The sequence below is a fragment of the Lipophrys pholis genome, assembly GCF_963383615.2.
Source record: "Lipophrys pholis genome assembly, chromosome: 4".
In the NCBI taxonomy this organism is placed as follows: domain Eukaryota; kingdom Metazoa; phylum Chordata; class Actinopteri; order Blenniiformes; family Blenniidae; genus Lipophrys; species Lipophrys pholis.
In genome coordinates this window covers 29,834,300-29,856,990 of record NC_137637.1, presented here as the reverse complement: position 1 = coordinate 29,856,990, position 22,691 = coordinate 29,834,300, and the positions used below count along the sequence as shown (strand labels likewise).

The 22,691-nt window shown below is 40.2% G+C and overlaps 1 protein-coding gene across 1 annotated transcript; it reads right to left on the bottom strand.

The window, feature by feature from the left end:
* Window positions 1-5,529: 5,529 nt before the first annotated feature.
* Window positions 5,530-21,736, bottom strand: lrrc38b (leucine rich repeat containing 38b). Its single transcript, XM_080460952.1, has 2 exons — window positions 20,196-21,736; window positions 5,530-6,316 (listed from the first exon to the last, which is right to left on the bottom strand). Exons 1-2 carry the CDS (start codon window positions 20,821-20,823, stop codon window positions 6,069-6,071), a joined length of 876 nt encoding a protein of 291 aa, XP_080317078.1. The 5' UTR covers window positions 20,824-21,736; the 3' UTR covers window positions 5,530-6,068.
* Between the last annotated feature and the right edge of the window lie 955 nt (window positions 21,737-22,691).

Here is a 22,691-nt window from a genome sequence, read left to right as displayed (position 1 = left end):
TAGAAAAGCATACTATCAGTTTAGACTGCCTCAGACACCCGCACAGTAGGACAAGACAAGAAACGTGCTTGGGAAAATGTGGAGAAATGAATCATCAGCAAAGAGGGCTGGGAAAGAAAAAGACACATGAACTGCTTGCCATCTAAAGAAGTGACGCCTTCGTGCAGTGCTACATATGAACTAAAGAGCTCGGCCATTCGAGGAAACACACAGGCCACACATGCGGCAAAAATGGGGTTTGCATGTCAATTCATTTTCCCCTGATTTCATTCTCCTTCAGTCTTCCTGCATGATGGTGCGACTGCACCGAGCTCTGAATAAAAGATATTGTTAATAAGACAAGCTTGGTACTCCTGCAGGCGGATGGCATCGCAATTTTCTCTCTCTCTCTCTCTCTCTCTCTCTCTCTCTCTCTCTCTCTCTCTCTCTCTCTCTCTCTCTCTCTAAGTCTTTAATTTCTCTAACACCCTTTCCAAAAATAGTGCAACCATTTGCATACCTGCAGTGTGATAACAGTGTGAAATAACACACTGTGCGGTGTTTACAGATGAGCCTTACTCATTTGCTGCTCCGACAAGACGAAAGCTGTCAAGTCAAGGAAACGAGGGAAAGAGATTCACAATTAATATTGAGTCATTACAAACACTTTCAGGAGAGTTTGCTTTGCTCAGAATCACATTTGCACTGTCGTCATGTTCTCTCCAATCAAATGGGTCCAACACAGCATAAAAAAAATACAAATAAAAATAAAATGTTATTTTGGTGGCAGAAGCAGCCTAAAATATTTGCACTGCAACAATAACCCCGGAGGTGCTTTGGAAGATGAAACACTCATCAGAAGGGCAAACAAAAATGTGGATAAAAGGTTTTAATACTCCACTCTCTGCCTGCAGAAAACCGTCTTTAATGGACACCAGCCATTACTTTCCCAGTGGAGGTCTGTTTGTATCACAGGTGCATGCAGAATGTAAATATATTTCAATTCGGGCAAATACAGACTCCTGATCTGCATACATTCACAAGCGTTTCTGTACAAACACAGACCAGAGGACAGAAAAAAAGGATTTTATTCATATTTTTTTAACCAAACATCAATATACAGCTACACATAAGGTCTGTTAGACAGTGTTGAAATGCATTCAGCGGCAGCAACATCGTCACACTCTCTTCCATCACTTAAATCAGATTTGAGCCATTCTGACATTTATCTGACAAAACATAACATGAGTTTTGGTATTTTAAGCAATATCAAGACTAACTGCATGAGAGCAGCCTGCCACTGTCTCTGCTTTCAGGGTTGCAGGATGCCAGAAATTTGTTTTCTTTTGGGAGCTGACAATTGTGAATAAACCGCTTCATTCTGAAAGGTGTAATAGAAAAATAGACATAAATCTGAACTTTATACTGTAGGTAACTTAACAGTGCATGCTCTAATGTGCTGATTGTACTTAATAAAACGAGAAAGAGAAAGGAAATTGTCATGCTAACATATGCTTCAAGCTGACTGCTAAGCTAACATAATAATCTGTTAATATACAGTAACTACACAGTAGTTGGAGATGATAATGACATGTATAAAAACTCTCCGTCTGATCCCTTGACTCAGATCCGCGCCTTCAAATATCAGATAAAACACTTCGTTGAAACTCAAAGGGGAAAATAATAGAACTAACTTAATCCGTGTCAGTGGTGATGTTGATAATAATAAATGGATAGAGTTTGTTCTTTGAATGTGACTTGGACCTCTCTTGTAAAACTGGTGAAACTTGACTGGATTTTGTTTCCATTTGTAAATGTCCCCTTCAATTCTTGTTCGAACCACGTGAACACAAAACCGTGGGCACCTTCTTTCTGGCTAAACGCAACATTAGATGGTATTCATTAATTGTGACTAAGCTGTCATAGGACATAGCGACAACTGACTTCGAATATAAAATTCAGTGGCATTCCCCTCCAGGACTGTCTTTTAACAGATCTATGAACTTAACTCTTTCACTGCCGTGTACTCCCAACGCTGCTTGATCTGTCAAACTCTCTGCTGTTTGTGTCATAGGTTGCAGCGATTACAGATGTAGCAACATGTCAGCACACTGAGTTGACAATGGGTGTTGATGTACAAAATGTAATAATCTCATAATATTGTTGTTGCCTTCAGTTCTTGTAAAATAAATAACAAATAAATCTAAAATATCTCTTTGCATTAGGTGGTGGGATATGACACGAGTCACACAAAACCATTAAATATATCAGATAATGTTTTAGGATTGGTGTGTGAATTGTGAAAAATGACTGTTGATTTTTCACTGTTTGACTGTTATGTTCTGCTCAAAGCCGGCTCAAAGTACATGATAATCCTGCTGCACTCCGGGATATATATGTATATGTAACACTGGTTGGTTAAGGTTAATCAAAAAGGATCAGGATTCCAAGCAGCTACCCCACTACCCCACCCCACCCCCACCCTCCCCTTCACACCCTGTAAAATGATTGTATGTGTGTTGTAACACTTCCACTAACTCTACATGGATCCAGGACAGTGAAACCACAATCAGTTGCATTGCTTTGCGTACGTTTTAAAGTTGTGTCTTTCTTTGCACTGTTGTTCTGCCGCTACTTTAATGACTACAAACCTTGGTATACAATAGATATTAACATGTTAGTTTTACTCATATAATTTTTTTTTAAGCAAGTATGTTCTTTCTCATAGTTTTGATTATTGATCTGATGTTTAACAAGTATGATGTGGTTGGCAGCGGCTCTGGCTGATAGTCACTGAGGTTTACTTGGTTGTACAGACTTTGAGACTTTAAAATCAGGTTTAAATGATCACATAAACAAAAAAACGCTATATGTATTTTGTCAGCTATCTATGAACAGCGTGATAAATCAGAGGCAAGTCTTACCTTTCTTGTACATAATTCACTTTATAGCTGATAAAAGAACCAGACATGTTCAGAATGGCTGATGTTATTTATTTTTAATAGCGCTAATCAATCCTAATATGATACCCCAGGGTGCGATTTGTTGAGAGGGATGGGGTCGACACTCCATCTGGTCTGTGCATTCCACAATCTGATAAATTATTTTGACCTCAAACGTCTCTGCTACAAGCACAGCATTTATTAAGGTCTTACTTTTTGTGTTGTCTGCATTACATGATCACATTTCTCATTTACTTGAACACAAACTTTCCAAGCTTTGTGTTTCCATGAAGTTAAACGTATTCTTTTTTTTTTTTTTTACCTGTTTTTACTTTTGCTCTTTTGTCTGATTTCACTCGATTCATATTTAAATCTTTCCATCAGACAAATCGTCCTTTCTGATTTCACCACAAGTCCCACCCTGGGTACCCCAACAATAAAAGTGAGAGTCACAAGTTCTAACATAAAACCAACGACGTCTACAGTTGAACAACATGTCTGAATTGCTCCTCACGGTCAGCATTACGTTTTCCAAGGTCACTGATCTCATGAAAACAAGTGATTTGGCAACTATAGAAAGTATTTAACTGAGGTTTGGCAGGAAGTGCTGGAGTTTTGACTCCTCTGGAGGTACGACTGAAGTGCTATTGCCACTCTTGGTTCAGGATTTTTAATCTTTTATTTATTTTTTTTAATCTTTTTTGCTTCCACTGAGTTCATTTAGTGGTCTTGAATGTGTATGTGTTTGAACACACTAAATGTATGTTTTCAATACAAAGCTCACATGATGAATACTGATTCATTATCAGACAGATCAAGAGAGGATATTTCAAAAGTCGGCAGATATTCACTCCCAGTGGTCACGTGTCCTCATGATTTGAATTCTGGCAAATACACAACAACCGTACACTGAAAATCGTATATTTTTTTTTTTTTTTTTTTTTTTTTTTTAAGGATGTGCCGTTTCCAACACAACATGCAACATGGGTGAAAGCACAGCATGACAGTACAGGTTGTCACCGACATACAGTGTGATATGGCACGCCCTTTAAAAGTGTGCACATTAGTTACCTGCAAAATATTTGTGCTTTCATAGACGACGATACAAAGGAGAAATAACACAAGCAAATAAGGCCACATTTAATTAGTTTTTGTTTTTTTACTTTTGTCATTTTCATAAAATGTGCTTGAGATCACTGCACATTCAGAGTTGTGACTTTAGTCTAAAGGGACATAAACATCCTGAAACACTTTCTGTCTTTTGTTAACCGTACACAAACGATGGCTCTATTTGCTCATGGCTCTTTTTCGGGGCTTCCACTTGTTTGCATTGAGTGCTTGACATTCTTTCTGCTTCATATCTCAGTTCTGTTGAATTATTCATGCCTTTACACCAATGTGAGAAGCAATACAGCACTCCTTAGCTTGTCCAGTTTTGTTTTGTGCATTCAAAATCTTAATCTGAGTCGATTTAAAAAAAAAAAAAAAAAAAAAATTAAAAATACAGAATGCAAATAACAAAGAGACGCCCACAATGTTCAGTGCATTGCTTTATTAAATTTAGACTGTACTGTCACTATGGTAATGTTCGTGAATGAATTTAATGCAAATTGCTTTGAATCTCATATCAGCATTTATTTTTTTTTTTTTCAACAAGATGTTAAGACCTTCAGTAAAAAGACAACATGCTGACAGATATCATATAGACAGCAGATAATTTGCTTTTGGTCGTCACCTTTATGGTGTAAAGGTCTTCTGGTGTGACCTCCCTGTTGAAATAGAGTGTGAAGACTACGGTGGGGAACTGAGTAAAACAGCTACTTCAGTCGCAGATGGACGAGGAGAGATGTATATCTTTGGAGAGCAAAGTTATATGAGTACAATATGTGAAGACAGAGAGTGATTTGGCTTTTAATAAGTAGCTATCCCTACCTCACTAAGTAACACTTCATCCACAGCTAATTCCTTACACGCAATCGCTCTTCCACCCGAACCTAATCTTTGGCAGATGACGACAATACCAGTCTACGAAGGTTTCATCAATCTTGGAGCGGGGGTGTCGATATTAGCTCCACCATTTAATCAAAGTGCATTATTTGACACAGTAATTCTACATAAGTTCTATTTTAGTATTGTGTTCGCCGTAATTTCCATGATTATACGGTAGATAGTTTATGAAATTCTCTCTAAACAGATCACAGTTATCAATCTAAGGAATATACAGTATATCCTCTGGGTTTCTAGGTTTGTTTGACTGTACACTGTTTCCTTTGTACATATATTTGTGGTTATATATTGAATATATGGCTGAAATAATGTGTAGACTCACTGGAAAGTCTCTGTGCCGGCAGTGTATCTTTACTCATTCTCTATTCATCCGACCTGCCTGCCGTTGTGTAATCTTATATGCAGAAGGGAAAACTATGTTTGCCTTCTTCAGTGCTTGCCAACAACTTTTCAGTGTCAGTGAGGCTTTTCTAAAAGAGACAGTAACTTGCTGGATGTGCCAACAAAACATGTCGGTGGCAGTTAATTACTGAGGTCATTGGTCGGTATAGCATCATGTTTTTATAAGGGGTCAAGATCTTTTTTCTTTTTCTTTTTTTTTAATTGTTTGCTTAAATCCAGACAAAGCCCAAGTTTGATGGCATTTCACAGGATTTCAAATTCCAGAGTCAAAAATTCAACATCAGTAGATTGTATGGTATTTTTTCTTTTTTTTTGTTAGTTTTTCTAAGACTAATGTGACAAAACTGCAGTAACACCTTGATCTATTCCTTTTCAACACAGAGGCGTTGGCCTTCGTATATAAGTGTAGGCCTTTAACACGGAGCCAGTAGCCGTAAATGATGATCACGGGCTCTCACAGTCAAAAATATGATCTCTATAATAACATTTTGCAAGTGGAGTAGCACACTCTCTAACCTTTAATGGGATTCATTCCTTGGGAATGTCTTTATTACGATATTTCAGATGTCCATGTGCAAAAACAACAACTGCAATCGCACCAGGGCATACATGGTCCTACCGTCAAGCAGTTCTGGTTTTTCACCAGGAAGGCAACAGCGTGGAGCACGTGCTGCCTTCAGTGTCCTCTCGTCGTTTGAAGTACCAGGACCACACAGGCCCTCACACCATAAATCCTTCTCACTCCTCACTTTCCTCCTCGTCCCCTTTCGTGCCTTTACTCCAGCGCTGGAAGCAGTGAACAGTAGAAGCCAGGAAGAAGCTGGTCATAATGGCCACCACGGACACCGAGATGCCGGAGAAAATGATGATGAGCAGGTCCGTTAGAGTCAGCGTGGCCTGGCACTCGCGAAAGCTGTCCTTTGAGAGCTGGGTCAGCGATACACGTCTGCCGTCCATGGGGAGGGAGCACTCCATGCCTTCCACCCCTGAGTCAAAACAGGAAATATGATCAGACAAACTCACCATGGATGGGAATCATGCAACTGCGAATATTTCATTCCTACATCATTTCAAAGTTTACAGTATTACCAAGTGAAAGCATTTGTGCAACAACACTATACACTGGGGAGGCATTTATAAAGGAATTAAAAGAGGAAATGACCCTCCAGCACCATTCATTATGATCTATTAGAATTGTTGTGTTTAAAGGCACCACATGTAAAATATTTGCTTTTGAAGAGCAACATGTAATATCTTTGTTAAAATGGTACATTGGGTACTATTTATGTTTGAAGGTAAAATATATTGTTTAAAGGTGAATACCGTAATAGATTTCTTTAGAGGTACTGGCTGACAAATCTTTGTTTAAAGGCAAAATTTGTGAAAATGCTTTATTATGTTGTTTGGATGCACTGTGACCTGTCAGGGTGACCCTGCCTTCGCCCATAGTGAGCTGGAATTGGCTCCACAACCTGTGACCTTGAGCAGGATGAAGCAATGTAGAAGAGGAATTGATGGATAAATTATTGTGTTTGAAAGTGCAACATATGGTCTGAGCTTCAAGGTTCAACGCCTATTAGGTGACAGACTGACGACCTGTCCAGGGTGTATCCGTCCCTCACCCACAGCACATTGAGATGGGCTCCAGCGCCCCGCGACCCTGAACAGGATGAGCAGGATAGAAGATGGATGGATGAAATGTCTATCAATCCATTGGTGAAATCATTCGTAAAGCTAAGATATTTGCTGAGGTTTAGCGTCATAACATCCTTCTGTACTGTATTTGTTTTCGCATCTCGCCTGTAATCAGTGTAATACATTTCCACATTAACAACTACTAATCAACTAGATCATGTAATTCCACTTTGTACCATGACTTGGGATACTGTGTCATGCTAATATCTAGTATGACTTCTCCAGAAGACGTAGGAAGCTCCAGCACTGGCACAACAATGGCTGCAGCTGTGGGTAACAACTTGGTACTATCTAATAACTCTCACATAAAAGAGACACACTGCTCCTTTAAAGAGCTAAAAAAAACTCATCAGGAAAGAAATGTTGAGCGAATCGTTTACGCAGCCTTCTTCGTATGCAGCCTTTTAATTCTCATAGCAAAGTGTTGTAAAACATCTCAATTCAGCAGGGCAATGCACTTTCTTCCTAAGAGTAGGAGCTGATTTAATAACTGTAAGGTCGATCAGAAGTCTTCACTTATGAGCTGAAGCTGCACTGTGTACACAGCACATCCACCCACTGCTTCGCTGTAGTTTCACTCCTGGAATACAGCAAAAATACTCAGCAACAGTGTGATACTGTCCATTGCGCGGATGCCGTGATAGGATAAGCCTCATTTGGTTCGGTCTCAGTAGCAGATCGCCGTTTTCTCCGACAACAAGAAAATATAATTTTCACTCCGTCTGTGAACAGTTTGGACACTGAAACAAACTCCCACTTGAATGGTTTTATTTTTAGGTGTTACCTTCACAGGGTGCATCTTTCAGACTGCTCTCTAAACACGGCCACTCTCATATCTCTAAAAAAAAAAAAGTGGAAATGTACAGTGTTAGTAAAAGGGCACGCTGTTTGAGACAGGGGCACCTTGACCAAACTCATCTCAAGATGAGGACATGATGGCTTCTGCTGTCGCTCCCACCTAGTTTATTGTTGGGACATTATTTAGATGGAAAAGGACAGAGCACACGGCTTATTGGGTTTCAAGGATACAAGTCCTGCGGTGCACCTTCTTTTCCGACTCCTGATTACAAATGAGATCATCACCGGATCATTAGGGTCAGTGTTATTATACTGAAGCCTGCCCACTGATGATACTGCCTTTGAAAATAAAAGTGTTCCATCTCACGTACTGAATCAGTCATTCGTCTTATTTTATTGTCAACTCTGTTAGCCTTTCTATTTTGTTTAGAAACAATGGCCAATTAAGACATGCTGTGTGTGCAACTTGTGTATTTCGAAAATGCCACACCCGTAGCTCTGCAAAGACAATCTATACAGCAAATGAGGAACTTTCATATTGACAATGTATTGTGTGAGAAACTAGACATATTGATGCAAGTGTTAGCTTATAGGTGGGTAGAGATGAAACCTTGCAATGTGGGCGGCTACTTTCTGCTGTTGCTGTGCATGCAAATGGACAGCCTTTGCAGCGCATCAGTCCTGAATCTTTCTTAGCTCAAAATTCTGTACAATTTGCAGAATGCTTTTGTTATAATATGGATGAGCTAGTCAGCCTTCTATAACACCTAAGGATTTCAATTTAAGTATAAACTCTGAGTTGAATTCTATTCTTGTTTATTTGTGGTTTGTTTATGGTTTGAGTCTCTTTTTTTTTTTTTTTGCAAATGTACAGGTAAACGTCTAGAGTGGAACTGGGGAGGAAAAAAATAAGACATTTTATTGACTCACTCCAGTATTAATTAGGTTTGTAACTGAACTCGCAAAGCTCTTGATAAAACTTTGTTACACAAATCTCTCAAGATACAAGATGCATGCTCACATTTCATTTAGCAGTCAATTAGTAGCAAACATTTCCTAATACACAGACACAAGAGAGAATAAAGCACATTGAGGCTTTAACTTGTATTGGCTATATAATGTTGTTTTTGTTGTGCAATATAGAAACTCCTAGGAAAAGTCAAGATGTAGAATCCATACCCTTAATCCTTAGACCTTAAACTCTCTATAAATGACTTTATATATTTAAATTTTTTGTTTTGATACATCCAACTCAGTAGTGAATTGAAAGCCTCTGAAAGTACTGCGGAATACTCCAGCAGCCTGAATCAGGGAGTCAAAAAAGCAGAGCCAGCACCAAGAAAGAGGCTGTAAACTGACAAGCAGCCAGCACCATCAATCCTAGTGCAGCTCGAAACGAGCACATTGGCTCCTGGCATGATCCATCCACAGACATGTCTGCCATATGCTGTCATCAAAACAAATATACAGCCTGCCGCATGTGAGAAAACTGCTCATTCAACTGTTCCGATTAGCATGAACGTCTCCCAAAACGGGCCGCCTGCTGGCCCATTAAAGCACACAATACATAATGACAATAATTCAAACATATGTTTTTGAATGATTTCATTCCATTAAGTGGCTTACACCTAAGATGTTATTAATTGAAATTATATCCCCCCCCCTCCCCAAAAAAATGTATTCATTTGTATACTGGAAAAAAAATATATTAAAAAGTTTTAATGGCATTTCATTAAAGAAAATGACCAGACTTAGACTTGTGTTAGAGTTATGACGTCTGCCTGAGGCTTTTCGGTCTGGTCTCTCTTAGATTAAATCAGTATGAAATTAAGATAAATGAAACACCAGTCTGTTTTTTAAATGGTAACAGCTTCTATTTCACCATTTCAATTTCAGATTACAACTGATCGATGCACGGGACACTGATGCTTCATTATGCAGTGAAGTGCTCCGTGCTCTTCTATTACTGATCACGCTTTGAACTAACAAAGTTTCTTTGTTGAAGTTTCTTAGAATACATGTTTCTCCACAAATCTGAAACACACTTTCTCTCTACAACTCCTCTCCTCTTTTTGGATTGTCAAAGATTGCTCTTAAACAATGCCCCTAACCAGTGCTTTGGAGTATCTGCAAATTGCTCATCTTTATCTGGCCATAGATTTTTGGACTTGTGTAGAAAATGCACTTTCAGGATATCATGCGAATGCATCTCCCAAGAATCAAAACTGAAACTGCATAAAACTCCGGTGACATCTTCCACCTGGCACGAGGTGCAGAAAGACTCATAACCTTGCAGATGCAATAACATTTTACAATACAGAGAAATTTGTTGTTTTGGCTCATGTGATTGGTTTCTTATATAATCTTCTTTTTGTTCCTCTGTGGTGACAGGCATCCTTTTTGTGGTTTTTGTTAGGTCTTTTTAAGCTGCTGTCTTTGCCAGGGTCAATCTTGGACTTTCTTACTTTTGTACTCCTGTTTTCTCAAACAATCCCAAAATATGCATATGCATCTGATTGGTGAATTTGAATTGCTCTTAAATGTGTATGGAGATGTGTTGGACTGTGTCGCTGTGTGTTTGTCTTGTGACAAATTGGCAACGTGTCCAAAGTGTATCCTGCCTTCATCCAGCTGTGATCAGCTGATTAATTTTTCCCCTCTTGATTAAATAAATAATATTTCTCCTAACTGTACAAATTAAAAATCTGACTTTTTTCTTCTGGAGTGATGTGTGTTTGCACATTTTTTTTTTTTTAATAGATCCACTCAGATGAATGACTGGCTGTTAAACATGAGTGGGGGAGAATGAAAATAAACGTGGCGTATTCAAAGAGGCCAGACGGAGACAGAACGCCCTGACCTTGTTGTAATTAATTGTTCAACAGCAGCTTGAGTGAAAAGTCACCTTTTTGCGTCATTGCCACACAAGTCTGAATAGAACTGAAAATGTAATCTACTGGAGAGGCTGTCCCGTTGGTTTGTGCCAGAGATAAATGGATCAAATTCATATTCACAATGCACGTACTGTGACGGCAAATAACCCATCACTGCTGAAACTTAGCCATTGCCTTTTGAGACAGTTCTGTCTGGTCTTGGATGTTCGGGATGCTGAAATTCATAAAGAATGATCCTGGAGGATACGTGGCCCCAGCAGGTTTGCAGAATAGTCACATTTGCCTTTTTTTAAAACCAGAATTGCCGACTATAAGCATGACTTATACCTACTCTGAAGTCTGAAGATAACCTAAATGTTCTGACCTTAATTTTATGCTCATAACATGCCATGCAGTCTCAAAGGCTAAGCTTGGGGTTTCTTAACTCATATCCCTAAACGTATACATATTCAGTGCAACAGAAATGCCCAAAATGAAGTGAATAGAATATGCAAGGTTTGCAAAGAGACACAGTAGCTTTCCAGTGGGGTTATATTGTTGCACCGAAGCACTGAAATTACACAATAGGGAAAAGAGACTTAGACTGTCTGACAAATGGGGAATTACTGAACAGCTGTGGTGCTCAGTGAGAAGTGGAAATCTTCCGGGAAGAACGTCATAATGACAGTTTCTCAAAATTACAAGCTGTCTATGACAGAAGAAGTCCAGACTTTCAGTAATGTGGTTTCTGATTACAGATGCAGGAGACTGAAGCTGGAGACTGGAGATATGTTTATCGAGAACTGCTGATCGTGAGCAGCTTCCCATTAATTAGTTTCCATGCAGAAAACCTGCAATCCCTCTGGCAATGCATATATGCATATACCTTGCTTGACAATAAAACAAATTAAGAAAAAAGCTAAAACAGACAAAATGTAATTTTGTGCAATCAATTGCACTGATTACAAAGGAACTAATGGTTGCTTTTTAATATGACCAACACAATGCTATCCACTGTATTGCTGCCCAAATATAATGGAAAATGGCTTTGTCGTCCCATCCATCTATCCAATGCTCAATATCCACTTCATCCAGACTCGTGTAATGGGCGGCTGGAGCCAACAAAGGGCAAAAGGCGGGGTAGACTATTGAAACATCGCCAGACCACCACAGAGAGACAATCACCTCATGAACTTATTACACCTCCAGAAAATGTATTCATGCTTGTGTTTTGGTGGGATCAAGCTGTAGGACCTGGAAAAAAAAAGCTTCTACAATTACTATTCTTTTCTAAAATTACTTATTGATCATGTTTATTCAATTGTTTCCATCATCCTTCATATTGTTAGGCTGTTGGTTGTGAAGATTGTGTGTATGGATTAGGAAGCTACCCATAAATTACAGTAAATAAAAAATAATAAAATTGATTCAAATAGATTTAATCATTTATGGCAACTTTGGACTGAAAGTTTTTCAGACCTTGGGATTGCCACACTTTCATCGTGCGATATCACCAATATCACTTACGCTGTCTGGTTCAGATGATAAAGTAAAGATTACAAAAAAATCTTAATTTTACACCTTAAACAAACTAAATCATTTTTTGAAACCCTATTTTGACTAAACTTATCTTTTACATTTTATCAATGCACGTTGAATGAAAGAATACATTTTAATGTTTTTATTGTGGTTATGAATAGTAAAAACTTCTCTACATTTCAAATGGAATAAAACTTAACAAAAAAACTAGATGGATGGATGGATGGAAACTGTTTACTTTGGTATGTGCATAATATAGTTGGGAGTCATTTGCTTACGCTTACAATCATTAGTGTGTGCAAGAAGTCCATCTATGCTAATTGCGCCTATTGAGTTTCTGTGTGTTCTTATCATTATCGTACAATAATTAATTCATGGCTCTGTTCAGAGTTCATGCTTCAGTTGCTCTAATTAAGAACTCCACCTCCTTTGCAGGACTGTCGTCATAGTTGAATAAGTAAATCGAGCGTTAATAGAGGCAGCTGATAAGCTTCGTGACAGCGATTATCCAGGACAGCCGACGTAAAGCTCAATGAAACCAGATCGGATAACCCCGACAGAGCCAGACTAACTTGAGCTCACGTCATCGTACACACTCAGGATTTTATGACGAGGATTTTACTTGGTCTCGAGGATTTGAAACTCATAAAGAACAGTAACAAGGCAAGGAGTGTGAGGGAAACTGGCTTTGTGTGAAGGTTGAACATGCTGCATGATCAATTCAGTGCCATTCCTCTAAAAATGATTCATCAGCTGCAGACATGATTTCCTGTGATTTGATATCCAGTGATAATGAATTATGACTCTAAAGGCATATGGTTCCTGTGTCTTTATATGCGTTCGGAAAGTCTTAAATGAAATGGGAACACTTCTATCATAAGTTATAGTGACAGCTGTGGCTTTCAAGAGGCAGTAACTCTAACGATTTTTCAATCTGTTATTCTCAGAGTTCATAAATAACCCCAGTATGGTCACAAAAAAGTGTGGTCTTGGATCACGGCTACTGTATGATATTGTAACACAAACCTCGCCGTCACACTATCAGGTATGTCGGCCCACACAGCTACGTTACATTCCTGGCGCGGACAGTTGATGGATTACACCTGGGATTACAGCCGGTCGGCGGGATAGGCTATCTGCTGTCTCGGTCCGTGATTGATCTACCTGGCAGCGGCAGACTGATATCAGAAGCGTGTTTCTCCTCCCTCCTTCACCACCACCACCACCGTCTGTCCAGATTGATCTCTGCACCAATAGCTGAGACAAAATCACTATGATGGTATGTATGCAGACTCGTGAGGGAGTCGGGATTCACTTGCCCCCTAAAACAATAGTGTCCCACTCCTTGAAAAGTCCAGTTGGGAAAATGATTCATAAAACTGTCCACTCCCATTTTCATTAAGCAAGATGAATGTCCCATTCATACCCAGCGGACATTAACAGCACTGGGGCGATATAATTGCAGTGGAATGAAGAATTGTTCAGCGACAATTAAGAGTTCGATGGAAATCTGAAAGAAAAATGGTGAGCGATTCAAGAATGGGATGAGAATCAGGGTGGAAGAGCACACTGGAGAGGAGAATGTGTGCAATGAATGCACAAAATGACAAGTATTCATGTGACAGTGTGAGGGTGAGTCATTCGGCGGGGATTCCTCCCATGTGGAGACATTGTTGCACCATATTTAAAATACCCCACAACAAAGTGCACATGCTTGTCCGTTCATATATACACGAGCAGATCGGGGCCACACAGACGATGAGTGGTTCAGACTTTCACTCCACAGTTTGATTCCAGTCGTGGGGCCTTCTCTGTGTAATGTTTGCATGTTCTCTATGTGCAAGCATTAGAAATCAGATTTCCCATCCCGGTCCGACAGGCTCCCGGTGTTGCAGATTTTAGGTCTCGTCCTGCTGCAACACACCTGATAGCAGTGAGAGGCTTTCTGGGATCACATGATCACTACATTCATGCATTATGATGTAGTGAGACATCTGAAAGATGCAAGAAATGGGCTCTATAATACAGCTGTGCAATTGACAGCGTTGTCGCTGGCAACAGCTGCAGCTCCTCAACCAAACTTAGATAAAGCATGTTTGGAAGATTATATTTTTTTTCACGATCATAAAAAAACCCCAACTATGTCATCATTTATCATTGATAATCAGAATGCGATTATCATAGGTGGATAGGCAAGAGTCAGAAGCAGCTATAATACACAGTGCTGCATTTTACCAGGAAAGTCATACTTTTGGGCTTTTCACCTTTTATTTCTGACACTGGCAGATTATCCCTCTCTGCCTCTGTACATACAGCAGCTGAAGCTATCAAAATAATTCTGTCCACCTATTCACACTAGTCTCTCCCTTGCCAACTCCTTCCCCAAATCCCCACCCTCCTCTCTTTCTCCCATGCCAACTTTAAATAAACATTAAATTAGGCCAAGATAAAAACAAGCTGTCAGCCTGTGTTAATAGAACAGATATTTTCTCATCGTGTACCCAAGGGTGGGGAAGATAGCGAGTGATGCTGTGTCGGAGCTGCGCGGAATCATGTACTGCTGGTCAGTCGCGTCATATTTTCATGGGGTGTTTGCTCGGTGCGATAACAAGTCTCAAAGGAGCAACTCGATAGGCTGCGAAGGAAAATTCAGACTTTGACCCTGTCACATGAACTGCGATGCTGTAGTGAAACTGTTCAGGTCACGACCAGTGTTGATAGAAAAGCCTCAGCCATAGTCTTCCCATTCCCCATGAGAGTTGGCCTGCCCGGCCCTGTAGGCAGCTCTAGCTCCAATTACCCTGGCCAATGTGCCGTAGAACTGTGTCACTCTGAATTATACATGGCCTTTGTTCATCCTTAACCCAAGAGCACCAGAGACAGCAGTGGATCATGTTTACACTCATCCTCCCATTAAAACATTTATAAACCTGATTGGTGGCAAAAAAATAAATAAAAAAATCCTCTGAGTGTTACCAAAAAACAAACAAACAATATAGAAGGCAACACTTTGCTGCTCAAAAACATTTGAAAGCAAAATCGCATGAAATCCTGTGGACAGATTTAGCTGGGAAATGATTAATAAAGATAATTCATGCACAGGACCGCTCATAGGGAATCCGTTTATTTCTTTCCAGCGAAGCTCTTGAACATCTTCACTCATCAAGCTGACCTGCAGTAATCAAACTCATGCAAACAGGAAAGTGTGCAGCACTGAGAGCTTGACGTCTCCGGGGAAATCAAGATGTGAAAAATGAAATGGGAATTGGGTTTACAGCATGAGCACTGCAGCTGCTACATTATGCAGCCTTTTCACTGAGGAAGTATCCCGGGAAGAAGGTTTTTGTTTTCCCTACACCCATCGACACCTGTACTTTGTATCAGTGACACTGTCAGGAGTGGAAAAAAGACCTCAGAGACAAGCTTATGTGTAAATATTTACTCTTTGGTGTATGCTTTATAGTGAGCATGGTACTGAATTGTGACTTTTTTTTGACAGGTAGTAATAGGAAGACTGACAACAAAACTTTGCAATACAAAATTGTTGTGACTTTAATATTTGCATTTTTCATAGCTTTTTTAAACTTTTTAAACATTTGCACCTTTGCATGCAGTCAGATGGGCTCTAACTTCTCAGCAGGTACTCAGATGGTAACATCACAGACAAATTCGGAGGCAGCTCTTCTGTTTGGTGGCGAATCATCACAAGAAAAAAAAAAAAAAAAAAAAAAAGACTTTCTATTATCCGAGGAAATGTAAATTCCTGTGCCATCAGATTGGAGGAGAGATGAAATGTGGAAAGCAGAGCACAGTGGAAACCACAAATCACTGGCAGATGGTCAAAGAAAATGTTCTCCTGGACAGAACCGCAGTTTTTGGGCACATTTTATTTTTAAAATACATTTTTTGATTTGGATTCAGAAATAGACATTTCCTCCTCAGTACTGTGACATATCATGTCGAATATATGGAAGATAATCATTCAATCTTTGTTAAATTACTTTGTCGGTACAAACTTGGCTACAAACACAACACCCTATTTTGTTTTAGTGAGTGGATACCTCACTTCTCTTCATTGTGGAGAGAAAACTGTTCACCAATCATGCTGACTGTATATGAATTTTACATTGTGATTGCAATACGGTGAGACTCTATATTACACGTTCCACTTAATCAGAAAAGCTTCTAGCAGCCTCCAAGAAGTGGTTGGAAGTACTGTTCAGCTCATATCCACCTTTAGCTATGACGATGAAGTGCACAAAGTTTGCAGCCTCGTCTATTGTTGCAGACTTGACTACAGCCATTTGCTCAGCAGTTCCATGACAACTTCCCAAAAAAATAACGGTAAAAAATTCTGAAATCATCAATAATCTTGTTGCACATTGCAGTCAATCCAGTCCAACTTGAAGAATACTGGTATAAAGGGATCATTTGACCTTTTTAATCTAGACATAACTTAAAGCCTTGGGTAAGAGGCTGCATTAGAAAATATAGGACACTGTTTCCTAAATGATATAACTCAATAGATTTGTTTCATTATGAAGCTGAAAGACCCACGAAGACGAAAATAACACATTAATGTGGTCTGCAATTTAAAACACAATTTCTGCCTTCGTAATAGATTTTCCGCTGCGATAAATGAGATTTTAAGTTGAAACACCCACGCTGATGATGGCTGTTTGAGTCGATACATATTGAAAAGCCTATGAAGTCAAGCTCATTCACCAATGACAGTCCATCTGTTGTTGTGCAACCTCATCCAATACAGCATTCCACGGAATAGGTCATTGCATTTTTCTGCAATCAAGAGCTCAGTCATTACGTTAATTAGGTCTGGCTGTATGCTGCCTGCATGTGTGAACCAGTTGTGTTTGTAAATCCAACTCACTATAAACCTCCCTGCTGCTCGGTGACTCCCACAGAGACTCTGTGTGACACGACACATTTTCTTTTAATGTTCCTTTTAACTTTTTCAATTATCAGAACCTCGTCCAAGTCATAACCAGTCATCACATCTGCTAAGAAGGATGGATTGACTTGGAGAAATATGTTAAGATTTGAAATTTTTTTACTAATATGAGCAAAGGGATTTTTACTTGACTTACAACTTTATTGTATTTTTTATGTTGTTTCGTTCTCTGAAACTTTTGGAAACCTTGTTTAAATAGATATTTTCAGCTCAGTGAATCAACTTCTAACTTATTTTTCTTTCCCTTAAAAACAAATTAGTCTATTGTGAAAAACATTTACAAATGCTTTTATCAATGTGATATCTGTCTTCCAGCTATTGAGGCACAGCATTTAAAAACGTCTGAAAGAAATCAAAACACATCGTCCGTCTCCCCCCCCCCCCCCAAGAAAAAGATTGCTTGTATACCGAACCATACGTCTCTTACAAATAAGCATAGCTGTGTGTGTGTGTGTGTGTGTGTGTTTGTGTTTGTGTTTGTGTGTAGCTGTGTGTTTTGTCCAGGCTGGTGGACTCATCTCTCGGGTCAGAAAGCAAACATTCACTGATGGGGATGTAAGAGCTGCATATGAGGTGAGATACGCATTACTAACTCAATTTGAGAGTGTGTATACTCTGAGGCCAGCTGGCAACCATGCCAGCAGCTTGGCCAGGCCGTTGGCTTCTCCTTTGTAGTTGATGTCTGCCTGGCCAGCACCACTAATGCAATTCATTATGCCTTGGAGATGACAACACTTAGAACCTGTGATTAATGCATTTGCTACTTCTTGCTAGGGGGAATTGGGTAATCTTGCCAGTTTGTCAACTTTGCTTCCACACAGTCTCAAACTTGTTTTCTTTTTTGGGACAAATTGGGGGGAAAAAAAAAACTGAAAGGAAAGGGAGAGCAGGACTGCGCCAGGTACACAATGGCCTAAATGTATATGGCGCTCCCTTTTGTGAGTTCTCAGCAGTTTAATGCACCGTACTAGTTTTGGGTGGAGCTGATTTAAGGGTTTCGCTGGATCACAATTAGGATTCAAGATAATATCTTAACTCACAAATTGTAGAATATTGTCAAAGAATCTCTACTGTGACATCCTTATGCAGCACTTTGAAAGTCTCACTATTTGTATAGTGTTAAAGGGGTCATATTATACAGCTTTTCAGAACTTTCACATGGGTCTTGTTGGTCCAAAAATGTTGGGTTCAAAGTTTATTGCCACAAATCCAGTTTTTCCTTTATTTTCATCCATTTGAATATTGGATCATAGGAGCTGCATTCAGAATCTGCGGTGTCTGTGTGAGCTGGACTGGCTCCGCCCACACATGCCCATCTTGGGAAGAGGAGGAAGTACTTCTCATGATGCCATGTGCCTTAGCAGAGCTGCCAAAGGTGGGAAGGTCAAAGGGAGGGCCTACCTTGATTGGATAAACCCCCGATGACACTCCAGTATATAAGGTTTGATTTGTGACTTGACTGAAATAAGCCAGGGAGAGAGATGACAGACCCTTTTCACTTCTGGTGTGTCATTCCAAGGTATGGGGATTCACATTACTGTTGGAAAACCATTAGAAAGTGAATTTTGCATAATATGACCTCTTTAAGTGAATATTCTGCTTTGCTTGGGCTTGTATTCGTTATCTCTAAAGCTCATGAAAACAGGACACAAAGATATTCCTATCTTGAGTCACTGCTATTCAAGCCTTTGACTCTAGATGTTCTTTTGATACACAGGTCAGCCTTTCACACCCCAATTAACCTTGGAACTGTGATAGACACAAGTCCTTACACCTTTACACTCGACACTTTTTTCCCATCTAAACACTGTCTTCATAAACAGTGTTTTCAGTATACATCTGCTGTCAGCCATGTTCAAATTAAAGCCTGAAGAAGATAAACTAAATCCACATGTCAAATCTAAGATCTCATCTAACTATGATAACAGCACGAGTTACTAGCCATGTGTGGCTGAGCTGTCAGATCTGTTTATTCGTGCCTTTTTGCTCCAGCGTGTTCGTCTGCTCTTATGAGATAACTACCGTCTGTGTCCTTTCCAAGGACATGATAGTAATATACTCATTGTTGACCTTCAATAAATATAAAAAAAAAACATGTTTTAGACCTCTTGAATAAAAAATAGGTAGAAAAAATGAATGTGTTGATAACCTTTACAGCCTACTAACCTTAATGCTATTAGCACAGATCAGGACAATTCTAATGATTTCTGTGTTATCAGGGACAGATCTCACGAATGTAGGGAGTACTTCTAAGGGACATGGTGACCCCCCCCCCCCCCCCCCCCCCCATCTTGTTTTGTTCCTCTGTTAAGCATGCACACATTGAGAGTGCCTCACAAATCCGCCAAAACTTCAGCCCCTGTTATCTAACTCAACCCTGCAGGCTAAATCACAGTGGTAGATGGAGTGTATAGTAGGAGCCTAAAAATTCACATGGACTGAGCAGTACATACAAGAACAGCAGAGAGGGTTGATTTTCATCGGTGCAGAAAAAAAAGGGTCACAGGGAATAATACAATGTCCACCAAATGGCAAGTGTTATATAAAATTGTGTCTTATAAAAAATAAAGTGCACATGGATCAATATAAGATACAAAGGATGGGCACTGTGCTCGGTTGTATAAGAAATACAATGTAAATTATTTGGCATTAAGCCATTAGACAACACAGTACTTTAGGTTTATGTCTTTTAAAATTGATTTTGTCTTAAATTAAAGCAACCTTATTGTCGATACCTCGACACAACTGCTATTGTCTCATATTACACCATTAATATTACACATTATGGGCTATGGGGGTGGATGGAGAAAGAGACAAAATTAGAACAAGGGAGGGAGGGGGGGTTTCCTCTCCTACAGGGATAACATAAATAGACCTAGGATGTGTTGTGGCACTGGATTTGCCATGATTCTCTTGGATGTTGTACTCAGATACCCTCTATGTGGGTCAAGCATAGGGATAGAAAATGGATCTTTAGATGCTGGCACTCACCATTTGGAAGCTTGTGACTGTTCTCCATCAGCCATGTGAACAGGTTGGCAAAATTGCAATTGCACAGCCAGGGGTTGCCCTCTAGTCTCACCACCCGCAGGGAGGGCAACTGACTTAGTGCCCCCACCTTTAGTGTAGAAAGTGCATTACGTTCCAGTTCTAGTTCTCTCAACGAGGTGAGGCCCAAGAAAGCATCCTCATTCACCATGCTCAGATATGGGTTGTTTCCCAGTCGTAGTTTTATCAAGCTCCGGGACTCCCCAAAAGTCCCCTTGGGGATTTCAGTCAAGTTGTTGCTGCCCAGGTCCAGGAAGACCAGCCTGGAAGAGGTACTAAGGGTCCCTGGTTCTATGTGGGAGAGGGTGTTGTTTCGCAGGTCCAAGTAGACCAAGTCACTGTACAGAACCAGGAAGTCCGAAGGGATACGGGGTATCCAGTTGTCGGCCAGCAAAAGCCTCCGGACATCCAAAGGGATCTCATCTGGGAGACGGGTCAGTCCACGGCCGCTGCAGTCCACAGTGTGGGGATCTGGACACAAGCAGGACACTGGACAGTTTTCCCCCCGGGTCCATAAGACAGAGGATAGCAAAATGAGGATAAGCTGAAGCCAGCAGACACATGGCAACATGGTCAAGGGGGTGAAATGAGTTACAGGAGAAAGTGGCTTCAGCTAAGGGCAGACAGGAGAGAATGGGTGCAGCTTTAGAACAAGAGGGCGAGGGGTCAGGGGGCAGGAGATTGGGACAAGGAAGGGGAAGGGGTAAGTGAAGGGGGTGGAGGGGCTCAGTCCTGCTGGAGGAACATCCCTGTCATTACAGAGAAGGATATCTGGAGCGGCTCAGGCACTGTGAGGCAGCGGAGCAGCGGCAAAAAAATGTTTTCCAAGAGATCGTGTAGCAAGCCGCCAGGATAGAATAGCAGCCTGCCCGCTTTGAATGAACAAAGAGAGGGAGATAGTACGCGGTATGTAGCGGGGGAGCAGGAAAGACCGAGCTTGACAGAGAGGGGAGGGAGGCTCAGAAGAGGTGAATACACACGAGCGAGCTGGGAGTCAAAAGAAGTCGGGGGTACAGACAAGGGAGAGGGGGGTTGAGGAGGAGGCTCTGTCCACCACACTACCCCACAGTTGATCTGGCGGTAGTGACAGACAAAGACAATAAGGTCTCTGACACAAAAGGATATAAGAGGCTGTGATTCAAGCATGACACGCAAAGAGTAACATTGTTGCATCCCTCCATTAGTCCCAGGACTCTGTGTAGAAATGCCTGATGGTCTGAAAAGCGAGAGAGAGAAAGCTCACGGTACATCGCTCAAGTGTGGAGTAAGGCTGTCCCCCCCTACCCCCTTTGTTATTCCCTCTCTATCTCCCAGTGCCCTGCAACATGCTGTAAAAACAAAGCCCGGCTCGGTGTCAAGCTGTCCGGCTTCGTATCGAGGCTGTGTGAGAAAGAATCCAAATGTCCAGGCAGGAGCCTCGTGGATGCAGATTGTAGCTCAGAGCTGCACACAGCCATGCCAATCCAAGGTCTGCCTCTGAATCTACCACGGTTTATCTCATGCCCTCTCCTTATTTCCAGGGGGGGCGTGCCTGAACCACGCTGTCAACATGTGATGTCACTTCCTCTAGTGTGAGAAAATGATGATTGGTTGTGTCCAAAAAAAATACTGAATATAGTGTTTGATCTTTTTTTATTTCAGTGACAGCTAAATTGGGGGATTAATTAAAAAAAAAAAAAAAAGTTATTTAAACCTGTTTTTAAATTCTCAGAATAGAATAGCACTCCCTTTCCAGTCGTTGTCTTAAAAAAATGTTTTCATCAAAACTAACCTAAAAACTTATATTCACATTGAAAGTCTCTCTTGCTCTCTGTCTCAAAAAAAGAGTGTAAGATTTATATTAGTGAATGTTAAAAGCTAATGTACATATTAGAAGATTTTTTTTTCTGATTGATTGATTGATTGATTCATTGCACTTTACTCGAGACACCTGTTGACTGATTGAATCAAATTTTGTTAAACTGAAAGAGGGAATTAAGTCCTTTACTGTATATCCACTGCGCAACGTTATCAGTCAATATAAAAACGAGCTTTTAAAAGCAATTGCAATATTTGCTCATGAGTTTAGCTTAAAACACAATACTATGAAGTCAATATAACAAATGTGGGAAATTATATTTTAATGTATTCGAAGAATATGCTTAATATTTATTTCCCGCTAGCAACATGTTGCATGAGGAGGTTTTTAAAAGTGGAAATTGACTTCATCAATCTCAGGTCAATTATCCCCAGAAAAAGTATACTTCATTATGAGATTCCATTTATGTATTTCTTTGACCTCGCTACTTTAAAGAGCAGAAACAAGGCGCTGTGAGCCTCAACTCACAATGGAGCGAGTGAGATTAATTTAGAATGTGCATTGAATTTTCAAATGGGATTTTCTCCTATAGGTAAATGCAATTAAACCAAGGTTGTTGCAAAGCGGACGACGAATTAGAC

Bases quoted from the DNA above. Each gene is read 5' to 3' on its own strand.
- lrrc38b (XM_080460952.1), bottom strand. From the start codon at position 20,823: ATGTTGCCATGTGTCTGCTGGCTTCAGCTTATCCTCATTTTGCTATCC. The intron at 6,317-20,195 runs GTGAGTGCCAGC...GTTTTGACTCAG, and splicing joins CAGTCACAAGCTTCCAAATG to GGGTGGAAGGCATGGAGTGC.